Raw genomic sequence first — 21,285 nt, 5'->3', positions numbered from 1 at the left:
CTAGAACGAGAAAAAGAATAGGACGCAGTGTTGGAGAATAACAGGGTGGGGTGAGTGGACGCTGCTTAAATGGGTGGCTGGGAGGGGACTTTCTGAGGAGGTGACATTTGAGCTGAGACTGGAATGGTGAGAAGCAAGGGAACAGCATTCCAGGTGGGAGGAACAGTCAGTGCAAAGGCCCTGGGGCAGGACCGGGCCTGGCCTGTGGGAGGAACAGCGAGGAGGCCCGTGTGGCTGGAGCAGAGGGAGGAGGGGGAGAGAGGGAGGAGGGAGGGGGTTTGTGCAGGGCCTCATAGGAAGAGGAAGGCATTTGGAACTTATTTGGATGGCAATAGGGAGCCATTGAACACTCCCTACACACACTATCCCCTGGATCTCTCTTCCCCTCCCTCCCTGGGGCTGCCCATCCTTATCTTTCAGGTCTCGTCTCCTATGTTAACCTCCCCAAAGAGGCCTCTCCCAGACGCCCCAGGTCATGGGGTTCCCTCTCATCCATCTCCGCCACTGCTCCCCAAACTCCTTTGGACACACAAATAATTCCGTCACTACCAAGCTGCCATCTTGCCCCGTCCCTTGAACTCAGAGGAGGCAGGACTCTTCCTCCTTCATCCGCCCTTGCATCCCTGGAAGGATGCCCGCCCCGCAGTGGATGTTCAAGAAGTGGCTGTTGGCTGGAAACGATGCTCTTAAGTCTGATCCGGGCTTGTGTGCGCGTTTGCTCGCTCGCTCGCCTGCTGACCTGGGTGCAGACATCAACACGGGGTAGGGGTTTTCTCTGTCTTGTTCCCTGCCAGGCCCCAGCGGCGAGAGCAGTGGGTACTCAATGCGTGTTTGTTGATCGACTGAAGGAGCCACTCTGAGGTTTCTCGTAGGCAAGATGGGAATAAGAATGTGGGAGAAGGAGCCCCTACCCTCAGAGAGACCTCAGTCTGCTGGCAGAGATTCCCTTCCCATCCCCGCTGGGACCTCTGCCTTCTAGGACCCCCCTAGTCTGAGAGGGGAGGCACCCCGGTGTGCTGGTGGTGGCCCTCAGAGCACCAGCTCCCATCTCTGGGAGCTGACCCTGTGCCAGGCCAGGCCGAGGGCTGTTCCTGTCCCTTGCCATTTAGAGTCCAGGCCTCTGCCGCTGTACAGATGAGAACACTGGGGCCCGAGTGGACCAGGGCCTGGCTCTGCCTCCCGCTGGGTGCCTCCTGGGGCCTTTGCACACCTCTCGCTTTCCCTGGCGGGCACCCGGCCAGCCTGCTCCCTCCTGATGCTGCGTCTTAGCCCCCTGGCTCAGAAAGGCCACTTCTGCCCCCAGACCGCACCCCCCCCACACCGGGCTCATTAGGTGTTATCTGTTTCCTTGTTCCTCTTGGGTCTCCTCCAGGGAGGGCGGGGGCGGGGGTGGCGGCCCGGGACGCCAGCCTCAGTTTCCCCGCTGGCTCCCCGGCCGAGGGGAGGGCGCGGGTTCCGGGGCGGCCCTCCCGCGGGGGCGCACGGGGGGGGGCGCACGGGGGCGCGCGGGCCGGTGGGCGGGCCGGGCGGCGGCGCCACCTTAAGGCGGCTCTGCCCGCGGCTCCCGGCCGAGCCCCGCCGGAGGGAGGCGGCTCCGCGCGGGGCCCGCCGCCCGCGCCTCCCCGCCGGCCGGTGCCCGACCTCCGCGCCCCGCGCGCGCCCCCCGCCCGGGGAGGGGCCCCGGCCGCCTCCGTCCCCGCCGCCGCGCGCGCGCTCTCGGGGGCGCCGGGCACTCCGGGGTCCCCTGCCCCGCGCCGCCTCGCCCCCTCCTCCTCCTGCTCCTGCTCCTCCTCCTCCTCCGGGCAGCCCCCCACCTCCAGCTTCGCCCCCACCCCGCCCCCCATATTGTCCATCCAGCTCGGCGGCGCGGGGGGCTCCCCGGATCGCCAGGATGTACCCCCAGGGAAGGCACCCGGTGAGTGGGGGTCCGGGCTGCGGGGCGGGGCAGGGGGGGGGCCCGGGCGTCCCCGAGCTCAGACCCCGACGTGCCCCCCCCCAGACCCCGCTTCAGTCCGGCCAGCCCTTCAAGTTCTCGATCTTGGAGATCTGCGACCGCATCAAGGAGGAATTCCAGTTTCTTCAGGCTCAGTACCACAGGTGAGGGGGGGCCCGCCCCCGGGGACCCCGGAGTGTCCGCCTGGGAGCCCCCCGGGAGAGGGCGGGGCCCGCTGGGAGGGGGCGGGGCCAGGCGGGGGCGGGGCCTCCACGGTGCAGGGAGGACGGGGTCCCGGGGGCGAGGGGAGGAAGGCTTCCAGGTGGAGGCGCAGGTGGGCTTGGAGAGGGTTGGTCGGTAGTGGGACATTTAGAGCCTGGGGCAGGAGTGGGGAGGGACTGGAACCGGGAGGTGGGGCGGGGGGCGTGTGAAAAAGTGGGGAGTTGGATAGTGGCCCAGAGGGGCCGTCCGTGGGACTCCAGCTGGGGGGGCAGGGGCGCTGGGATCCCCACGTCCTGTCTGCTTCGCAGCCTCAAGCTGGAATGTGAGAAGCTGGCCAGTGAGAAGACGGAAATGCAGCGACATTATGTCATGGTGAGGGGGGTATGGAGGGTGTGGGGGTGGGGGGAGTGGGGAGGAGGGCTTGGCTGTGAGTGAAAACGCTGGGTGTGAATCTGGACTCGCTGTGCTGCTCTGGGGTAAGTCCCTGCCCCTCTCTGGGCCTCGCTTTCCCTGTCTGTGAAGTGGGCCTCTTGGGATTCCAGGCTCTCTGTCCCAGGGCCCTCCCAGCCCTTAAGAACAATGAGACAAGGATGTCCCCGCTCCTCATGGGCATTTCTGGGGGGCTGGGGTCTCCCTGGAGAGAGTGGAGGGGGCCCTGCATCCCCCTCTGGGGTCCCTTGGGGCTGGGAGGTCCTGCCATGTTGCCCCCAGCCTGGGGGCTGTTGGAGGACCCGGTGTCACCCAGTGCAGGGCTGGCCGTCTGTGGGCAGCGTGGTCATTCCCCGCCGGCTTTTCCTTGCAGTATTACGAGATGTCCTATGGGCTCAACATCGAAATGCATAAGCAGGTAGCTGGCTTGGGGTAGCGGGGTGCAGCAGGGAGGGGGGTCTGGAGGCTGCGACGGGGATCTGTGTGCGGGCAGCGGGCGACAAAGCAGATCCGGGGAACAGGGGTCTTGCCCTGAAATCTCTGGGACCAGCAAGCTGGGTTTCAGCCTCGTGAAAGGAAAAAGATGAACTTTTGGACACTTCGTCCAGCAGTGGACGCTGTCTGGCCCCGAGGCGAGCGGTGGGCATGGGCCAGTCGTCCCCATCAGGGAGGGCTCGTAGCTGAGGCCGGCAGCCACTTGGGGGGGCCTGTGCAGGTGACTCCTGTCCCCGGAGGGGGCCGGCTGGACAGTCTCGGAGGCCCCTTTCAGCCCGGAGAGTCTGACCTTGGATCCTGAGGGTCTGCGATGGACCCCGAGGTTTTGGGCTGATGGAGTTTTCCATTCCGTCCATCAGAACATCAGAATCAGTGGGCAGAGCCTAGCATCCGGGCTTCCCGGTGGGTGGGAAGAGGAGAGGAGTGGGCTGGGGTTGTGGGGTGTAGGGGGTGCCCACCCCACCGCCTTCCGCACCCACACGGCCTCCCCTTGGCTCTGTGGGCACCCCCGGCCCAGCCCCTGGCCCGGAGGAAACCCGCAAGTGAAACCACTCCGGCTCTCCTTTCCTCTCTGTACTTCCGACGGCAAATGTGTGGCTTTTCCCCACGCCGGCCGACGCTCCGACTCCGGCCCTGGCGGGTGTCCCACAGTTCAGCTCGATTCTGACACACGACCCCGACCCCGAGCCCTTGCAGACCCCACAGCTTCAGGGCCCGGCCCCTCAGGTTCAGGCCCCCGCTTCTGACGCCGGCCCCAAGTCCCAGCCTCCTGTGTTTCTGACCGGCCGGCTATAAACCGGGGTTCCCATGACCCCCTTCTTGGGTCCTAGAATTTGCTAGAACAGCTTGTAGAACTCGGGAAAGCTCTTACTTGCTATCACCTGTTTATTATAAAGAATATAACTCAGGAACAGCCAGGTGGAAGAGATGCTCAGAGCGAGGTAGGAGGAAGGGGCTCCGAACGTCCACACCCGCCCGGGGGCCACCCCCCAGAAGCTGTCCGGACCTTGTATTTTAGGATTATTTTTAATAGGGGCTTCATTACCTTGGCACGATTGGTGAAATCATTGGCCGTTGGTGGGGAACAACCCCCAGCCCCTCTCCCCTCCCCGGAGGTCGGGGGGTGGGGCTGAAAATTCCAGCTCTCTGATGAACTCACATGGGGGAAAAGGGGGCTTATTAGGAACAGCAAAAGATGCTCCTGTTTGCCCCGTCACTCAGAAATCCCGAGGCCTTTAGGAGCTCTGTGCCCGGAAGTGGGGACAGAGACCGAATACGTGTTTCTTATATTATGACATCTCGAAACCTTTCTGCGGTATGTTGTGTGGGCATCTCACCGGGCTGCAGGTTGCAATTGTAGGCGAGAGTCAGAGAGGGACGTGGGCCCAGCCGGGGCTCGGCCCCCCTGGACTCCCGGTGGAGGCCCCCTCGCCTTGCGTATCATGAACCCCAAGCTTCTCAGTGTCCGGTCTGCGCTGGGCGTCTGTGCTTCCTGGGAACCTGCTGGGCGTCTCTGGGGGGTGGTGAGGCGACCCTGGGCATCCTCCGGCTGCACAGCCTCCTCGCCAGGCCCTCTGTCTGTCCCCGAGCCCGTGCCTCGCTGGCTTCTGTCACCCTGTTTGCGCCTGCGGGTGACAGCGCCCCCCCCCCCAACCCCAGCTTCACAGAGGCTCGTGCTGTCCGGGAGCCGAGGGGCTGCAGAGCCCCTTCGAGCACCCCCCCCCCACCATTGCCTCCCGCCAGGCCGAGATCGTGAAGCGTCTCAGTGGCATCTGTGCTCAGATCGTCCCCTTCCTGACCCAGGAGGTGAGCGGGCCCGGTGGGGCGGCAGGGCAGCTACAGGAAGATCGGGGCTGTTGGATTCTGCAGGCCCAGGCTCTGCCGGGTGGCCTGGGGGGCACCGGCTGGGACAGTGGCTTCTGGGGTGGAGGGAGATGTTCCCTGAGGGTGAGGAGTCGGGGCTGAAGCCCAGTATCCAGGCCGCCTGGATCCAAATCCTGGCTGTGCAGCCTTGGGCAAGCTGCTGGCCCTCTGTGCCTCTGTTGAGATGTTTAGATGAGCTCATGTATATAAAGTGCTGTGGATGATGCTGTGTGCTTAATAAACACCTGATAAAAGTTAGACCTTACGTGATGCTCAGTGACGTGAGGGGGACACAGAAGGACACGCACTGTGTGGTCCACTCACAGGAGGTCCCCAGAGGAGCCACATCCACAGAGACAGAAAGTGGATGGGGGGCCAGGGGCTGGGGGAGGGGTGGGAGTCAGTGTTTCCTGGGGACAGAGCTTCAGTTTGGGGAGATGGAAAGTTCTGGAGACGGATGGAGGGGATGGTTGCACAGCAACCTGAATGTGCTTCATGCTGCTGAGCTGTGCGCTTAAAAAGGGTTAAAAGGGTTACTCTTCTATTATATAGTTGTAACCACAACAATAAAAAAAGATGGAACTAGGAAGGATAAAGACAATAAACAGTGTGGGCACTTTATTGAAACTTAAAAACTTAGCCCTCCAGGCCTGTTAGCTCAGGGCCAATCTTCCTCAAAACAAACAAACAAACAAACAAAAGTTAGCCCCGCCGTTGAGAATGTTGAGAATGCGCCAAGAGTCTCCCAGCCTCAGGACCTTTGCATCTGCTGAGGGTGGGGACGAGGTGGCCCAGAGTGGGAAGGGCGAAACCAAAAGAAACGAGGGTCCAGAGACCCTTGGGAGGAGTGACTGCAGACACACACGCGTGCCCCGGCAGTGCCACTCTTGTCCCCGCCCGACCCCCCAGCATCAGCAGCAGGTGCTCCAGGCTGTGGAGCGGGCCAAGCAGGTGACCGTGGGGGAGCTGAACAGCCTCATTGGGGTGAGTCATCCTGGGCCCTGGCCCTGCCCTGGGGAGACCCCACCCCCAGGTCCCTGCACCCAGTCGGTGCTAAAGCTGGGGGTGCTGGATGGGCAGCTGGCCAGGGCTCTGGCCGTTCTCAAGACCCCAGGGGCGCCCCCTCTGCCTGGACCCTGTCCCCGCTCCCTGCCCGCCCCCGGCCCACCCTCCTCCTCTCCAGCAGCAGCAGCTCCAGCCGCTGTCCCACCACGCCCCCCCTGTGCCCCTCACCCCTCGCCCGGCTGGGCTGGTGGGCGGCAGTGCCACGGGGCTGCTGGCCCTGTCTGGAGCGCTGGCCGCCCAGGCTCAGCTGGCCGCGGCTGCCAAGGAGGACCGGGCAGGCGTGGAGGCCGAGGGGTCCAGAGGTGAGTGGACAGCGCAGGGTGGCATGGCTGGGCATACGGGGTGGGGTGCCAGACTCATCTAAGTGTGAGCGAATGAATAAGGGGGCCTGCAGGGTCATGGAGGTCAACTTTGCTCCCAACTGGCTGTGTGTCCTTGGGCAAGTTGCTATCCCTCTCTGGGCACCTATCTGAATGGTGCAGGAAAGGAAGGGTGTTGGAAGGAGAAGGGAGATTCTGAGCTGGGAAGAGCGCTTTACAAACTGTGGAGGGCGGTACCTTCTGGCATCATGGGACATGAAACCCTCATTCTTTTCCTTCTGTCTCTCTCTCTCTCCCCTGCAACCCGCCAGTGGAGAGACCCCCGAGCAGGGTAAGTTGAGGGGCATCCAGGGACTTGTGTGACATTTGCTTTGTATCCGCATGTGACCGAAGCTGCTCGTTCTGAACCGATAGGGGCCTCGGAAGGAGACCCACATCCCGCTTTCAAACTGTGTCGCCGGAGCCCTTTTGGGGCGGGAGATGCAAATCAGGCTGGAGTTTTATTTATTTACGTCTTTCAATCTTGGAGCTTTTTTCCCCCGATTGAATAAATGGATGCATGCCCGTGGTGGCGTCCCTTCCATCCTTCCATTCGTACGTTCATCCGTCATCCCTTTAATCTTATTATCTACAAGAGCGCTGCCCGACAGAACTGTGATGTGAGCCCCGCATGTCGTTTTTAGAAAATTGTTTAATTTTGAAATAATTGCAGATGCTCAGGAGGTTGCAAGGAAACGCACAGGGAGGTCCCTGCACCCAGCTGCCCCCAAAAATAGCATCTTGTGAAACGGAAATACAGTATCTAAGGCAGGAAACTGACATGCGTGCAACTGACATGCGTGCAACAGACATGTGTGCAACTGACACAGCGTGCAACTGACATGCGTGCAACAGACGTGTGCAACTGACACACAGGCGGGCCTCTGCATGCATTCGTTGTTTGTGTCTGTGTGCACACGCGTGTGGGTGTGTGTGTGTGTGGTTCTATGCAGGTGAATGGACTTTCAAGACTCTAGTTTATGTAACAATGTATCCAAAATATTTCAGCCTGTAATCAGCCTAAAAAATTACTCAGGAGAGAGTTTACATTCTTTTTATTGTACTAAGTCTTCAAGATCTGAATGCGTTTTGCACTTAGAGCTCATCTCAACTTGCACTAGTGCTGCCCATGGGGACACGGGGCCATGTCTGGGGACATCTGTGGTTGTCACACTGGGGGAGCTCCTGGCATCGTGTGGGTGGGGCCAGGGATGCTGCTCAGCCCCCCACAACCCCCAGGACGGCCCCCCAGAGATGACCCAGGCCTGATGTCCGGTGCGGAGGGGTAGAGACCCTGATATATAATAGGTGTTTCTGTATTTATCTGTGCAAAAATGGGATCATTACTATAGAAATAACAGTTAGCCACTCACTGTGGACGTTGTCTTAAGCTAAGTGTTCCGTGGCTGTGACGTCGTTGTATCTTCCAAGCAACCCTAAGAGGTCGGTGCTGTTGCTATCCCCATTCTACAGAAAAGGATGTTGAGACACAGACAGGTTAAGTGACTTGCCCAAGGGCACACAGCAAATGAGAAGCCAAACTGGGATTTGAGCCCCAGCAAACTGCCTCTCTCCTGGCTATTTTGCAGTTTGCCCTTTTTCACCTCAGTAATGCGTTGTTTGTGGCCATCTTTCCAGGTCATCCCATCTCTACTTTCTTTTTAGATGGCCGCGTGCTCTTCCATTCTCTGGTCGTGCACGCTTTGTTTCCCAACCACCCCCGTCGTGCTCGACGTGGCTCTGAATCCTCGTGTGTGTGTGTGTGTGTGTGTGTGTGTGTGTGTGTCTTTGCATATCCAGGCAGCTCTCTGCACTGGATTTCTTATCTCTCCAGTAAATTGGGCTTTAAGATAAACTCTCGGCTGGAGAAAGGGTTCCCCAAATAAAATGCTCGAGCAGTCACCGTGCGGGCAGCCCCCTTGTGCAGATGGGGAGACCAAGGACAAAGAAGGGGAAAGCTGCCTGAGGGTCACGGGGGCAGGCCGACCCTAGGGGTGTGTCTTGGGGCCAGCTGACCCAGCCTTCACCCCCGCCCTGCCCCGGGTCCCTGTCATCTACCCTCGAGGGCTGTGCCGTTGGCATCTGGTGGGCTGGCTTCCAGCCCCACCTCGGCCCCTGAGTCGCTGTGCAGCCCCGCATTCCCGTGGGTCTCAGTTTCCCCATCTGTACAACGGGGTGAACCGTCACTCCCGCCGGGAGCTTGCTGGGCAGTCGAGAACTGAGCACCGTGAGGACCCTTGGAAGGTCCATTTTCCAAACAGGAAGCTTGAGGCCGGGATCGGAATATCAGTCAGGGGGACCCTCGGCCTTGGCTGGGCCAGGAGGCAGTGTGGGGGCCCAGGGCCCTGACCCTTCTGCCCGCCTGGCCCCTGTCTCTTTGCAGAGCGCATCCCCGTCGCCCCCTGAGAGTGTGGTGGAAGAGGAGCGACCAGCTGGCCCTGGGGGCAACGGGAAGCCACGGGCTGAGGAGAAGGATCTGTCGGGACCTTACGTGAGTGGTGGCCGGCGGAGGACTGGGGTGGGCATTCGTGGCCTAGAGCTGCCCCCGGCCCTGCCCCTCGGAGCCTTGCAGAGCCCAGCTCTGTGTGTGACTCTCACTCCAGAGCCTTCCATAGCTCCCCATTGCTCACGGAGCGCTGCCCAATCAGAGGAGACCCGAGCCTCTGGCCCACGCATCCATTTTCCCACCTGCTGGCTTCTGTCCCCTTGTTCCCTCCCCTTCCGTGCCTCCCGAAACCGGTTTCTCCATCTGGGCACAAAACACTTTCTCCGGCAGGGAGCTGTCTCTGGCACCCTCCTCTCTCACTGTCAGAGCGAGTCCTGCATCTATAGTTTCAAACTCCAGCGCCCCAGGTGCCAGGCCAAAAGTGGGGGCCAGGACCGTAGCCAGCGGGGGGCATTTGTCCCATCTGGTGGGGCAGCTGTGGCCTGGGCCCAGTGGACGGTGGCCTGGTTTTGGCCCATCTTGCTGTTTCCCTGAGAAGCCCTTAATCTTTTTTTTTTTTCTAAACGTAATAGCTTGTTTTATAAACGTCAGAAAGCTGGGGACAAGGGGTCAAAGAAAACCCGCTTACTGGGCGGTGGCGGCCTCCAGGCTGTGACCTTTGGTCTTCCAGCCCAGCATGTCAGCATTTCCCTTGACGACAATGGGGAGCCATAGAAGGATGTGGAGCAGACGTGGGGATGGGTCTTAGGGAGATCTCCCTGGGGCAAGCTTGGAGGGCTGCCTGGAGGGGGCAGGGCTGCAGGCTGGGAGCCCAAGGAGGGAGTAAGGTGGGTGCTGGGGTCGTGGGGATGGGAGGTGGGCAGGCGGGCCCAGGAGACGGACAATCCTGAGAGGTTGATGGGCTCTGTGGGGCGAGAGCCAGGAAGGAGGTGTGGATGGCTCCTGGTCTCTGGCTCTCCGCCCACTGCACAAAGGGGAAACTGAGGCCAGGAGGGCTGGGGGATGCTCAGGGCTGCACGGCGAGCCTTGGGCCCTCGGCTCTGTCTCCATCGTCCTTCTGCACGAGGGACCCACCTTCCTTGGGAAGCAAGCGAATGGGCTTCCGTGGCCCCAGAGACCCCATCACCCCCGGGTGGCCGGGCGTGGGCTCCCCTCCCGTGGGGACGTCAGGGGTGCGGGGGCCGGGCCAGGGCGAGCTCTCCCTCGTGTCCCCGCAGGAGAGCGACGAAGACAAGAGCGATTACAACCTGGTGGTGGACGAGGTGAGCGGGACTCCAGCCTGTGCCCTCTGACCTCTGGCCTTAGAGGCATGCTTTTCCGGAGTGTGGGGGCCCCTGAGGGAGTGGGGTCCTGGGCCCCTCTCTGCGGGATGGCTGGGACCGGGATGGTGTGGGGCCAAGGGGAGTATGGGATACCGGGACCCCTCGGGCCCACCTCCTCTGCGGAGCACCAATGGGGAAACTGAGGCCCAGGGAGCACTGGAGATGGGCAGCAGGAGTGGCTCCAAGCCCCGGCTCAGCGTGTGACTTTGGGGGAGTGACGCCCCCTTGCCCGGCCTCACTCTCCCCCTCTGTTTGATGGGGGAAGACAGCACAGCCCTCATGGCGTCTTTGCTGTGTGTGTTCAGAGAGTCGGGTCCCATCACTAAACCCATTGACAGAGGAGTAAACTGAGGCTCCGGGAGGTTTCATAACCCCCCAAGGTGGGCCGTAGGTGCCCCAGTCCAGAGACTGAGATGGGATTCAGGAAGGACATAGAGAGGGGCTCTCCTTCCTCACCCACTTCACCCCCACTCAATGTCACCTCCTCAAACCCAGGACCAACCCTCGGAACCCCCCAGCCCCGCCACCACCCCCTGCGGAAAGGCGCCCATTTGCGTCCCCGCCCGTCGCGACCTCGTGGACAGTCCGTCGTCCTTGGCCTCCAGCCGCGGCTCACCGCTCCCCAGAACCAAGGAGCTCATCCTGGTAAGGAGGAGGGGAGGCCTTGAAACTCACTTTATTCATCCCGGGGGGGCCTGGAAACAGATGCTGCCACCCTAGACGCGGCGGGCCAGGAGCCATCAGCCAGGGTGTGTGGTCCAGCGTTGCCTTGGTGATTATTCTGAACCCGTTCCTAAAAACCCCCTTTATTTTATCCAGGTAGTTTTTCCTAAGTCACTCGGTTGCACGTAAAGAAATAGCAGAAGGCAACTTTGTAAATACCTATTAAAAGGCAACTCTCACCCTCCTCTGGGGAAACCAGGATCTCCCGCAATAAGTAGGAAATCCCACTGAAATAAACCCAGGGAGGCTGTAGGATTGGCAGCTCCCAGGCCCACGCCAGGCCTGCAAGTGTTAAGGCCTTTGCCAGGCGTTAGAGACACACCAGCCCCAACCTGAGCTGTTGTCCCCCGCAAGGGACGATGATTAATATCGGGACAACTTCCTCCTCGCTCCTCCCTACGTTTCATGCCAGGTGCGGGGACCACCTGAACGCGCTCCCCCTGGGCATCCGCCAGTCGGCTGCATTTGTCCCCGGCCCCCCCCCTCCCGGCTAAATCTTCCCCAGACCCCTGCCCCCCCCACCCTGCTTCCCCCGGAGATGGCGTCGGTTTCTAGGCCTCCCCTCCCAGCAGGTTGCTATGGTAACCGCCAAGGTTGGGGCTCCCAGGGCATCTTAGAGCCCTCCTCCCGCTCCGGCGAGATGGGGAGGGGGAGGGGCGGCTGTGTTCCAAAGAAGCCCCCGGAAGCCCCCCCTCCCCGGCCCCCCGCCTTGTCCCCATCCATCCCCCTCGTGGGGGTGCGAGCGTGGCTGTCACAAAACGTGTGATTGTGTAACGGAAAGATAGGGGCGGATGTGAAGTTTCTTGAAAGGCGAAGGAGGTGATGGCAGAATGCCCAGAGGACAGAGTGTGCCCTGTGTGGAGGTCCGTTTCCCTCTCCTCGAGTGTCCCCAAGGTGGGGGGACAGCTGTGGGGGACACGCCCCTCCCTATGGGCTGTTCCCTCATCTGGGAGCCCGCTGTGTGGTCCCCGCTTCATGAGCCCATCCCAGGGCTCCCCATCCTTGTCCCCGAAGGTGCTGACAGCCTCCAACTTCCGTGCCTGGCTGTGGGTCCGTCTACACCTGCGTTCCTGCCCGTGTCCCCGCACTGCATACCTTGTCGAACGCTTGCACGGTGCCCGCCTGGCGTTGTGATGTGTGCAGACACAGTGCCACGGCCCCCGTGTCCCGGGGACCAGCTGCGGGGCCGTTTCCCCGGCACGTGCACACCTGCGGTCACAGGGGTCACCCCGGCCCCCCTCAGGGGTCCCGGCTCCCTTCTCCCATCCGCCTTCGGCCCCCGATCCTTGGTGCAAGGTGCCAGTACCTGGTGGTGTTCAGCTGCGCCCTTTGTCCCCAGAACGATCTTCCCGCCAGCACTCCCGCCTCCAAATCCTGTGACTCCTCCCCGCCCCAGGACGCGTCCACCCCCGGGCCCAGCTCGGCCAGTCACCTCCGCCAGCTCACCACCAAGCCAGCGCCTTGCACGGACAGTATTGGTGAGCGCCCGGGGAGGCAGGAGGTTCGGAGTCCAGCCGGGCACCGGAAAGGCAAGCTTTGGAGTCAGACAGGCTTGGGTGTGAGGCCAGCCTTGGATACACACCGGCTGTGTGACCTTGGGCGAGCGACTCAACCTCTCTGAGCCTGTCTGCCCCTCATTCATATGGGGTTGACAGTTTTCTTCTTTTCTGTCTGGTGGCCAGGCTCTGTGCTGGTTCTGGGGTCCCAAAAAGAAATCAGCCCTGGGACTTACCCTTAAGGATGGTGGGGGAGGAGACTCAGACCTCAAACTCCCAGCCCTGTGTGGTCAGGGCTGGGGTAGAGGGAGGGACCCAAAACGGGTAAGGTTGGAAGCTAGGGGTGGGGTGGGATGGGGAGGCTCAAGGATGTTCCTGAGATGTTGCTGGACATTGGGTCTGGGTTTTGAAGGATGAATAGGAGTTTAGCAACTGAAGAAGGAAAGGGAAAGACGTGTCAGCCAGAGGGAACAACATTTGTAAATGTCTGGAGAGGTGACCGGGTATGTGGATGCTGGGCCAGAGCATGGGAGCCCTGAATGACAGGCCAACGAGCTGGCACCATGCCCCCAAGGCAGGATCTGGGTTCAAGATGTCCAGACACCTGTCTTTGCCTCTTCTCACTCAGGCCTGAGGAGCCCCCTGACTCTGTCCAGTCCTTTCACCACGTCCTTCAGCCTGGGCTCCCACAGCGCTCTTAATGGGGACCTCTCTGTGCCCAGCTCCTACGTCAGCCTCCACCTGTCCCCTCAGGTCAGCGGCTCTGTGGTGTATGGACGCTCCCCCATGGTGAGTCCTTGGGGTGGGAGATGGGAGGAGGTGTCCGCAGGGCCCCGGGGGCTGGGAGCTGGGAGGAGAAACCAGTTACACCAGGAGAAACAAGGCTGTGGAGAAAGGGAGGGGAGTTCTGGGCTTGGCAAGTGCATGTGGGAAAACGATCTGAGGGTCTCAGTGGCTCCATAAGCTTAATCCAGATCAGCACCTGTGACTGGAAAAAATGACTGCGATTATGCTGCATTAAGGGGAACAGAGAGCCCCAGCCGTAGGAGTAGAGGGTCCCATTCAGCCTCCTGGCAGATGCTGTACAGTTGTCAGCCCTGATTTTCCAGAGACAGTGACAACTCTGGTAGACTAGCCCGGGGAGAGAACTGGAAGTGATGTCCCCTGTGGAGGAGCTGGGGCGGAGGGAGCAGACAGGGTCTGCGCGGGCCCCAGAGGACGGTATGGGACAGATGGCTGCTAGAGGGCGCCGTCCTGAAGTGGCTCAGGATGCCCCCAGGGGGGAAAAACCGCCTGTCACTGGAGAGATCCCAGGCCCCGGGAATGTGGAGTTAGCGAGTTTTCCGTGAAGGGCTGGACAGTAGACATTCTCGGCTTTGCAGACCAGTCGGTCTCTGTCACAACTACTCAGCTCTGCCTTTATAGGCCCAAAGCCCCATAGGCAACATTTAAATGAATGAGTACGGCTGTGTGCCAATAAAACTTTATTTACAAAAACAAGCAGGGGGCCGTAGTCGGCCAACCGCTGTACTGAGCCTGGGACGGAAGATGCTTCAGGATCCATCCGCCTCTGGGGTCCTGGGGGCCTCTGACAGACAGAGAGGGATGTGGCAGGTGAGCATGGAGACGGCAGACGTGGCTTTGAGTCCCCTGCCCCGTGACACCCCGTTTGGCATCTTGGCAGATGGCATTCGAGTCTCATCCCCATCTTCGAGGCTCATCCATGTCGTCGTCTCTGCCCGCCATCCCCGGGGGAAAGCCGTGAGTACGGGGTGGGGCTCACACTGGGGGGAGTGGGGGGTGGGTCCCTGCTGCCTTTCCAGAAAATTCTCTTCTGTAAGGTCATGGGAGCTCCCGGGGCGGGGGGTCTTTGGAGAGAGAGGTACGTAACCAGCCGAGTCGAGACCAGCGCTTCTCAGCAGGGCTCGATTCTGCCCCCAGAGCTCCTTGGGCGATGTCTGGTGATGTTTTGGTTGTCACACCCAAATGCTTCTAGCCTCTAGTGGGTGGCACTCAGGGATGCTGTTCATCCCCCCTGCCCCCTGCCCCCCAGTGCACAGGATGGCCCCCCCCCCCCAGAGAATGACCGGCCCCAGGTATCCATATAGAAATTTCCACCGTGATGGGAATGCTCTTCACCTGCTGCTGTCCCATGAGATTACCATCAGCCACGTGTGGCTTTTGAGCCCTTGAACTGTGACCTGTGGAGCTAAGGAAATTTAAATGTATTTGAATTTATCTGGCCCCGTGGGGCTGGTGGCCACTATTGGACAGCATCCTCTGGAACTCTCAGAGGCTTCTTTGGACCCTGTCTGTCTTCCACGAATATTTGCGGAGCGCCTGGGTACCACGCACCAGGCCACGGCCTGGACCGCTTCCTGTGTTGCACCACTGCTGACTGGCCCACGCCACCTTTGATCACGTGGTCCCTTTCCTAAATGCATGGGGGGCCCAGGCAGGGGAGGCCCCTCCTGGCCTGCGGGGTGGGGTGCGGAGGCCCCGGCCCAGCCCCTCGGGCGCTGTCGCCCCCTCTCCCCCCACCAGGGCCTACTCCTTCCACGTGTCCGCGGACGGGCAGATGCAGCCGGTGCCCTTCCCGTCGGACGCGCTGGTGGGCGCCGGCATCCCGCGGCACGCGCGGCAGCTGCACACGCTGGCGCACGGCGAGGTGGTGTGCGCCGTCACCATCAGCGGCTCCACGCAGCACGTGTACACCGGCGGCAAGGGCTGCGTCAAGGTGTGGGACGTGGGCCAGCCCGGCGCCAAGACGCCCGTGGCCCAGCTCGACTGCCTGGTGAGGGCGGGGCTTGCGGCCGAGGGGCGGGTTTATAGGACAGCAGGGTGGGGCTTACAGGCCAGTGGGTGGAGTTTATAGGATGACAGGGGTGGGGCTTACAGGCCAATGGGTGGAGTTTATAGGCCAATGGGGTGGGGCTTACAGGCCCATGGGTGGAGTTTATAGGCCAATGGGGTGGGGCTTACAGGCCAATGGGTGGAGTTTATAGGCCAACAGGGGTGGGGCTTATAAGCCAATGGGTGGAGTTTATAGGCCAACAGGGGCAGGGCTTACAGGCCACTGGGTGGAGTTTATAGGCCAACAGGGGTGGGGCTTACAGGTCAATGGGATGGGGATTACAGGCCAATGGGCGGAGTTTATAGGCCAACAGGGGCGGGGCTTCCAGGCTAATGGGTGGGGTTTATAGGCCAACAGGGTGGGGCTTACAAGCCAATGGGTAGAGTTTATAGGCCAATGGGGTGGGGCTTACAGTCCAATGGGTGGAGTTTATAGGCCAACAGGGGTGGGGCTTATAAGCCAATGGGTGGAGTTTATAGGTCAACAGGGGCAGGGCTTAGAGGCCAATGGGTGGTGTTTATAGGCCAACAGGGGTGGGGCTTACACGTCAATGGGATGGGGATTACAGGCCAATGGGTGGGGTTTATAGGCCAATGGGGCGGGGCTTACAGGTCAATGGGGTGGGGATTACAGGCCAATGGGGCGAGGCTTACAGGCCAATGGCTGGAGTTTAGAGGCCAACAGGGGCGGGGCTTACAGGCCAAGTGAACAAGGGCAGGGTGAGAGTTCATCTCCTGGCCCCTGGAGGCCTGGCCGGGGGTCAACCCCACCCGTGCTTCTCCCCCTCCCAGAACCGGGACAACTACATCCGGTCCTGCAAGCTGCTGCCGGACGGCAGGAGTCTGATCGTGGGCGGCGAGGCCAGCACGTTGTCCATCTGGGACCTGGCGGCGCCCACCCCCCGCATCAAGGCCGAGCTGACGTCGTCGGCCCCCGCCTGCTACGCGCTGGCCGTCAGCCCCGACGCCAAGGTCTGCTTCTCCTGCTGCAGCGATGGCAACATCGTGGTCTGGGACCTGCAGAACCAGACCATGGTCAGGTGGGTGGCGGGGGCCCTGTGACCTCGGGCCGGCCCTGCGCCCGTCCCTTTAGTGTTGGGGGGGGGGGCGGGCGCGTGGCCTGGGAGGATGCTGGAGCAGCCCCAGCTCCAGGACGGATGCCCCCGCCCTTCTCCCCCCAGGCAGTTCCAGGGCCACACGGACGGTGCCAGCTGCATCGACATCTCCGATTATGGCACTCGGCTCTGGACGGGGGGCCTGGACAACACTGTGCGCTGCTGGGACCTGCGGGAGGGCCGCCAGCTGCAGCAGCACGACTTCAGCTCCCAGGTGCCGCTCCGGGTCTGGCGGGAAGGGGATAGAAGCTCCAGGCTTCCGGCCTCCCTTCCTCTCTCCCTGAGGCACCCACTTCCAGAAGCTGGGCAGCACCAAACACTACTATCTGTGTCCATCTTTCTTGTCCTTCAGACAAATCAACAGGCCTCCCCCTTTTTTCTTCAAATCTAGTCAAAGGACAACACAAAGGAGCTGATTTAGATTAAGCTGTGGGTCCACTAAGATTCTCGGGTCGTCTTCCTCCATGCTCTCACCAACCCATTCCCCCATTCCTTTGTCTCTCCCTGGGTAGCTGGTTTCTCTTCCCAGTCCTCAATCTCTTCACCCCACTGAGAGCTCCCCACTGGCCCCCAGGAACTCACCATGTGGGTGCTGCTGACCTGGGGGGACAGGTAGAGGTCGGCATAGGAGCTGGGCACAGAGAGCTCTCTGTGGAGGGTCCTATGGGACTCTAGGCTGAAGGATGTGGTGAAGGAGCTGGACAGAATCAGGGGGCTCTTCTGGGTTGAGCAAAGACTCAAGGACAGGTCTTCAGATACTCTCAACCCAGGTCCTCTCTCTCACTGCCTCGGGGGCAGGGTGCGAGCTCCATGGGCTGTCATTTAAGGCCTCCATGCTCTAGTCTTCCCTGCCCTCTGACATCTCTAGACCTTCCCACTTATTGTTTCTTCTGGCTGACATGCTTTTCCCTTCCTTTCTCCACTTGGCAAACTCCTATTCATCCTTCAAAACCCATCTCCAGTTTGCCCCTATCTTTGAAGTCTGGAAGGAGCTAGTTCCCAAACTCTTTCTGTTCTCCCCTCTCTTCTCTTTAGCTCGAATTTTTCTTGGTAGGGAAATCAGTGGTGCAGGCAGATAGAGTCGTCCATTGCCTGTCCCCAAAACATATGGGGATCATGGTGGATCCCATGTGGATCTCTCCCATGCCACCAGGCCCCCTGTCTTTATCCACGGCCAGGAGAGAACATGTGAATCTCCCAGTCTTCGCCCTGCTGTAAACTTAGGGTTCTCTCCGGCCGCGTCGTCCGGGTCAGGAAGACTTCGAGAGGTTAGGATGGAAGGGGTCCTTGTTCCCCTTCGTGCCTTGCTTGGGGGTGGGGGGGCGCACAGAACGAGGAGGCCACTGAGTCCTTTCAGATCAAAGTAAAAAGAGGTGTGGCAGGTGGAGAAAGTTCCAGGCTGGGACTCCCACGGGTTGGTCTTTCATGGACTTGCTGTGTGGGCTTGAGTGAGACGTGGCCTCAGTTTCCCTTCCACCATCTGCTCAAGGGAAGCGACCCGCCTCGCGTGGCTTTCCCCTCCCCCTCCCCCTCCTCCCCTCCCGCTGTTGTGCGCTGGGAGCAGATAATGGATACGGCCCCGGGGGCCCTTGTCGTTTTGATTAATATTAATGAGTCGACATGCAGTTGCCGCTGTGTTCCAGGCCCTGGGCCAGCCGCCTCTCCACGACTCCGGGGCTGCAGCGGGACAGCGCTGGACCTCTCCCCTCCCCCCAGCCCCCTCGTCCTGGGCGTCCCCCAAATTCCCAGGAGGGCTTCTGACCTCCCCTCTTCCCTTGTCCCCCCCCAGATTTTTTCCCTGGGCCACTGCCCCAACCAGGACTGGCTGGCCGTGGGCATGGAGAGCAGCAACGTGGAGATCCTGCACGTCCGCAAGCCCGAGAAGTACCAGCTGCACCTGCACGAGAGCTGCGTGCTCTCCCTCAAGTTTGCCTCCTGCGGTGCGTCGGCCCGGGCAGGGCGGGGGGGGGGGGCCGGGGTCCCCAAACACAGAGCAAAACCCGCTAAAACCCCCACACGACAACAAACAGGATGCCCAGTGAAATCTGAATCTGGGACAAACGACACGTCATTCGTTGGTATATCTCAAGCATTGCATGGACTGTGCTTACACGGAATGACAAATCATTTCTTTGTGTAAGTATATCCCAGATAGCATGGGAGACATACTTATACTAAAAAGCAACTAATTCGTTAGTACAAATTTATCCCATATGTTGCATGGGGGTAGACTTACACTAAGAAAATATTTTTTAGTGTAAGTATATTCCAAATTTTAGTATAAGAACATCCCATATTTTAGTATAAATACATCCCAAACTTTAGTATAATTATGCTCCAAACTTTAGTATAAGTGTGTCCCATACTTTAGTATAAGTATATCCCAAACTTTAGTATATGTTCTATATTTTAGTATAAATATGTCCCAGACTTTAGTATGAGCATGTCCCAAACTTTAGTATAAGTACATCCCATACTTTCATATAAGTACGTCCCAAACTTTAAATGTGTCCCATACTTCAGTATAAGTACATCCCATATTTTGGTATAAGTGTGTCCCAAACTTTAGTATAAGTATGTCCCATACTTTAGTATAAGTGTGTCCCAAACTTTAGTGTAAGTATATCCCAAACTTTAGTATAATGTGTCCCAAACTCTAGTCTAAGTATATCCCAAACTTTAGTATAAGTGTGTCCCAAACTTTAGTGTAAGTATATCCCAAACTTTAGTATAATGTGTCCCAAACTCTAGTCTAAGTATATCCCAAACTTTAGTAGTATAAATATGTCCCAAACTAGTATAATGTGTCCTAAACTTTAGTATAAGTGTGTCCCAAACCTTAGTATGTGTGTCCCAAACTTTAGTATAAGTACATCCCATACTTTCATATAAGTACGTCCCAAACTTTAAGTGTGTCCCCTACTTCAGTATAAGTACGTCCCATATTTTAGTGTAAGTGTGTCCCAAACTTTAGTATAAGTATGTCCCAAACTTTAGTATAATGTGTCCCAAACTTTAGTATAATGTGTCCTAAACTTTAGTATAAGTGTGTCCCAAGCTTTAGTGTAAGTATATCCCAAACTTTAGTATAATGTATCCCAAACTTTAGTCTAAGTATATCCCAAACTTTAGTAGTATAAATATGTCCCAAACTAGTATAATGTGTCCTAAACTTTAGTATAAGTGTGTCCCAAACCTTAGTATGTGTGTCCCAAACTTTAGTATAAGTACATCCCATACTTTCATATAAGTACGTCCCAAACTTTAAGTGTGTCCCCTACTTCAGTATAAGTACGTCCCATATTTTAGTGTAAGTGTGTCCCAAACTTTAGTATAAGTATGTCCCAAACTTTAGTATAATGTGTCCCAAACTTTAGTATAATGTGTCCTAAACTTTAGTATAATGTGTCCTAAACTTTAGTATAAGTGTGTCCCAAGCTTTAGTGTAAGTATATCCCAAACTTTAGTATAATGTATCCCAAACTTTAGTCTAAGTATATCCCAAACTTTAGTAGTATAAATATGTCCCAAACTTTAGTATAAATATGTCCCATACTTTAGTGTATGTCTCAAATATTGCATGGGATGCATATACATTAAAAAATAGTGATGATAATGAAATGCTTGGGACATATCTGTACTGAAGTGACCTGTGGTTTCTCTGAGATTCAGATCTAAGCGGGCCCCCCCATATTTCCTCGGCAAACCCTCTCCTGGGGACTCCCCCTTCCTGAAGGCCAGATGGAGCCCCTGGGGCCTTGACGTCACCACCCAGGGAATGGGGGAAGGATGGAGCCTCAGTCCTCTAAGGGGCCTCGTGTCCCCCAGATGAGGGTAGAGGGGCCCGCAGGCGGAGAGGCCAGCCAGCCTGTCCCACGCCCGACCTGGCCCCAGCCCCGGCCACCTGTGGTCCCCTCCGGACGCTCCTGCTCTCCTCCCCAGGGCGGTGGTTCGTGAGCACCGGCAAGGACAACCTGCTCAACGCCTGGAGGACGCCGTATGGAGCCAGCATCTTCCAGGTGCTGGGGGTCAGAGCCCGGGCTGAGGGCCTGCACTGAGGCTTAAGCACAGGAGGTGGGGCGTGTGTGACATAGATTTATTTGGCTTCTGGACTTACTGGCCAGAGACTTATTTGGACTTTAGGCAAAGCCCAAAGTTTACCATCGGGCCCTTTACAGAAAAAGTTTGCCGAACTGGCGTAGGTCGTCGTGCTGTAACTCTTAGCCCTCTGCTGTGCTGTGTGGCCTCGTGCCTGGTGCACACCCTCTCTGAGCTTCCCAGGAAAGGGCAGTGCTCTAGTTCCCTCTCTTGCTGTCCAGAGAACGGAGGTCCCGCCCTTTCCAGGAGCATCGCCGTCTCTCCAGAGAGGCTGGGCTTCAAAGGCCCTTTCCCCAGGAAACGTGTGACCCTCCTTTCCTCTGCTAGGAGGGTCCTGGCTCCCCACTCTGGGCTCCCCTGTCCTGAGTCCTGTCCCCGCCCAGCCTGGAGTGTAGGCCAGTCCTTGGGGACAGGCGCCGGCCCCGGTGGCCTGTCCCTTCCCTCTGAACGTGGGGCAGCATGGGCCGCGCCTCACGTCTCCCCCGCTCTCCTCTGCCCCCGTCACAGTCCAAGGAGTCGTCCTCCGTGCTGAGCTGCGACATCTCGGGGAATAACAAGTACATCGTGACGGGCTCGGGGGACAAGAAGGCCACCGTGTACGAGGTGGTCTACTGAGACGCCCCCCTCGCCCGACTTGGGAGGGAGGGGCGTCCGGGACAGAGACCCCAACCCCACCCCCTCCAGTCATCCCTGGGACCCCGAAATCCCACCTTCCCCTGCCGGATGTGGGCCGAGCGGGCAGGAGGCCTTTGGGGAAATAAATGTATTTATCAGAACTGCGTTTCCGTGTGGGGCTGGGGGCTGTGACTTCCCTTGGGCGCTACTCCTGCAGAACGGCCACTTTCTGGCTGTGTGGCTGTGAGCGA

General features: G+C 59.1%; 1 protein-coding gene across 11 annotated transcripts; it reads left to right on the top strand.

Moving 5' to 3' along the window:
* The first annotated feature begins 1,580 nt into the window (after nt 1–1,580).
* Nucleotides 1,581–21,195, top strand: TLE2 (TLE family member 2, transcriptional corepressor). Of its 11 annotated transcripts, none has more exons than XM_070272458.1 (21): nt 1,581–1,915; nt 2,000–2,097; nt 2,464–2,527; nt 2,958–3,002; nt 4,823–4,885; nt 5,822–5,926; nt 6,126–6,309; nt 6,639–6,658; nt 8,750–8,857; nt 10,030–10,074; nt 10,630–10,779; nt 12,197–12,335; nt 12,982–13,142; nt 14,038–14,114; nt 14,898–15,147; nt 15,999–16,246; nt 16,388–16,535; nt 18,111–18,261; nt 18,352–18,457; nt 20,264–20,340; nt 20,927–21,195. In XM_070272458.1, exons 1-21 carry the CDS (start codon nt 1,892–1,894, stop codon nt 20,971–20,973), a joined length of 2,310 nt encoding a protein of 769 aa, XP_070128559.1. In that variant the 5' UTR covers nt 1,581–1,891; the 3' UTR covers nt 20,974–21,195. The 11 variants fall into 11 exon arrangements, with proteins under 11 accessions (XP_070128559.1, XP_070128556.1, XP_023502144.2 ...); XM_070272455.1 differs by having other exon boundaries at nt 1,672–1,915; nt 5,852–5,926; nt 6,129–6,309; XM_023646376.2 differs by having other exon boundaries at nt 1,672–1,915; nt 5,852–5,926.
* Nucleotides 21,196–21,285: the final 90 nt, after the last annotated feature.

Source organism: Equus caballus, chromosome 7 (genome assembly GCF_041296265.1).
Source record: "Equus caballus isolate H_3958 breed thoroughbred chromosome 7, TB-T2T, whole genome shotgun sequence".
In the NCBI taxonomy this organism is placed as follows: domain Eukaryota; kingdom Metazoa; phylum Chordata; class Mammalia; order Perissodactyla; family Equidae; genus Equus; species Equus caballus.
The sequence above is the reverse complement of the archived record's forward strand: the minus strand, read 5'-3'. Positions and strand labels throughout refer to the sequence as shown.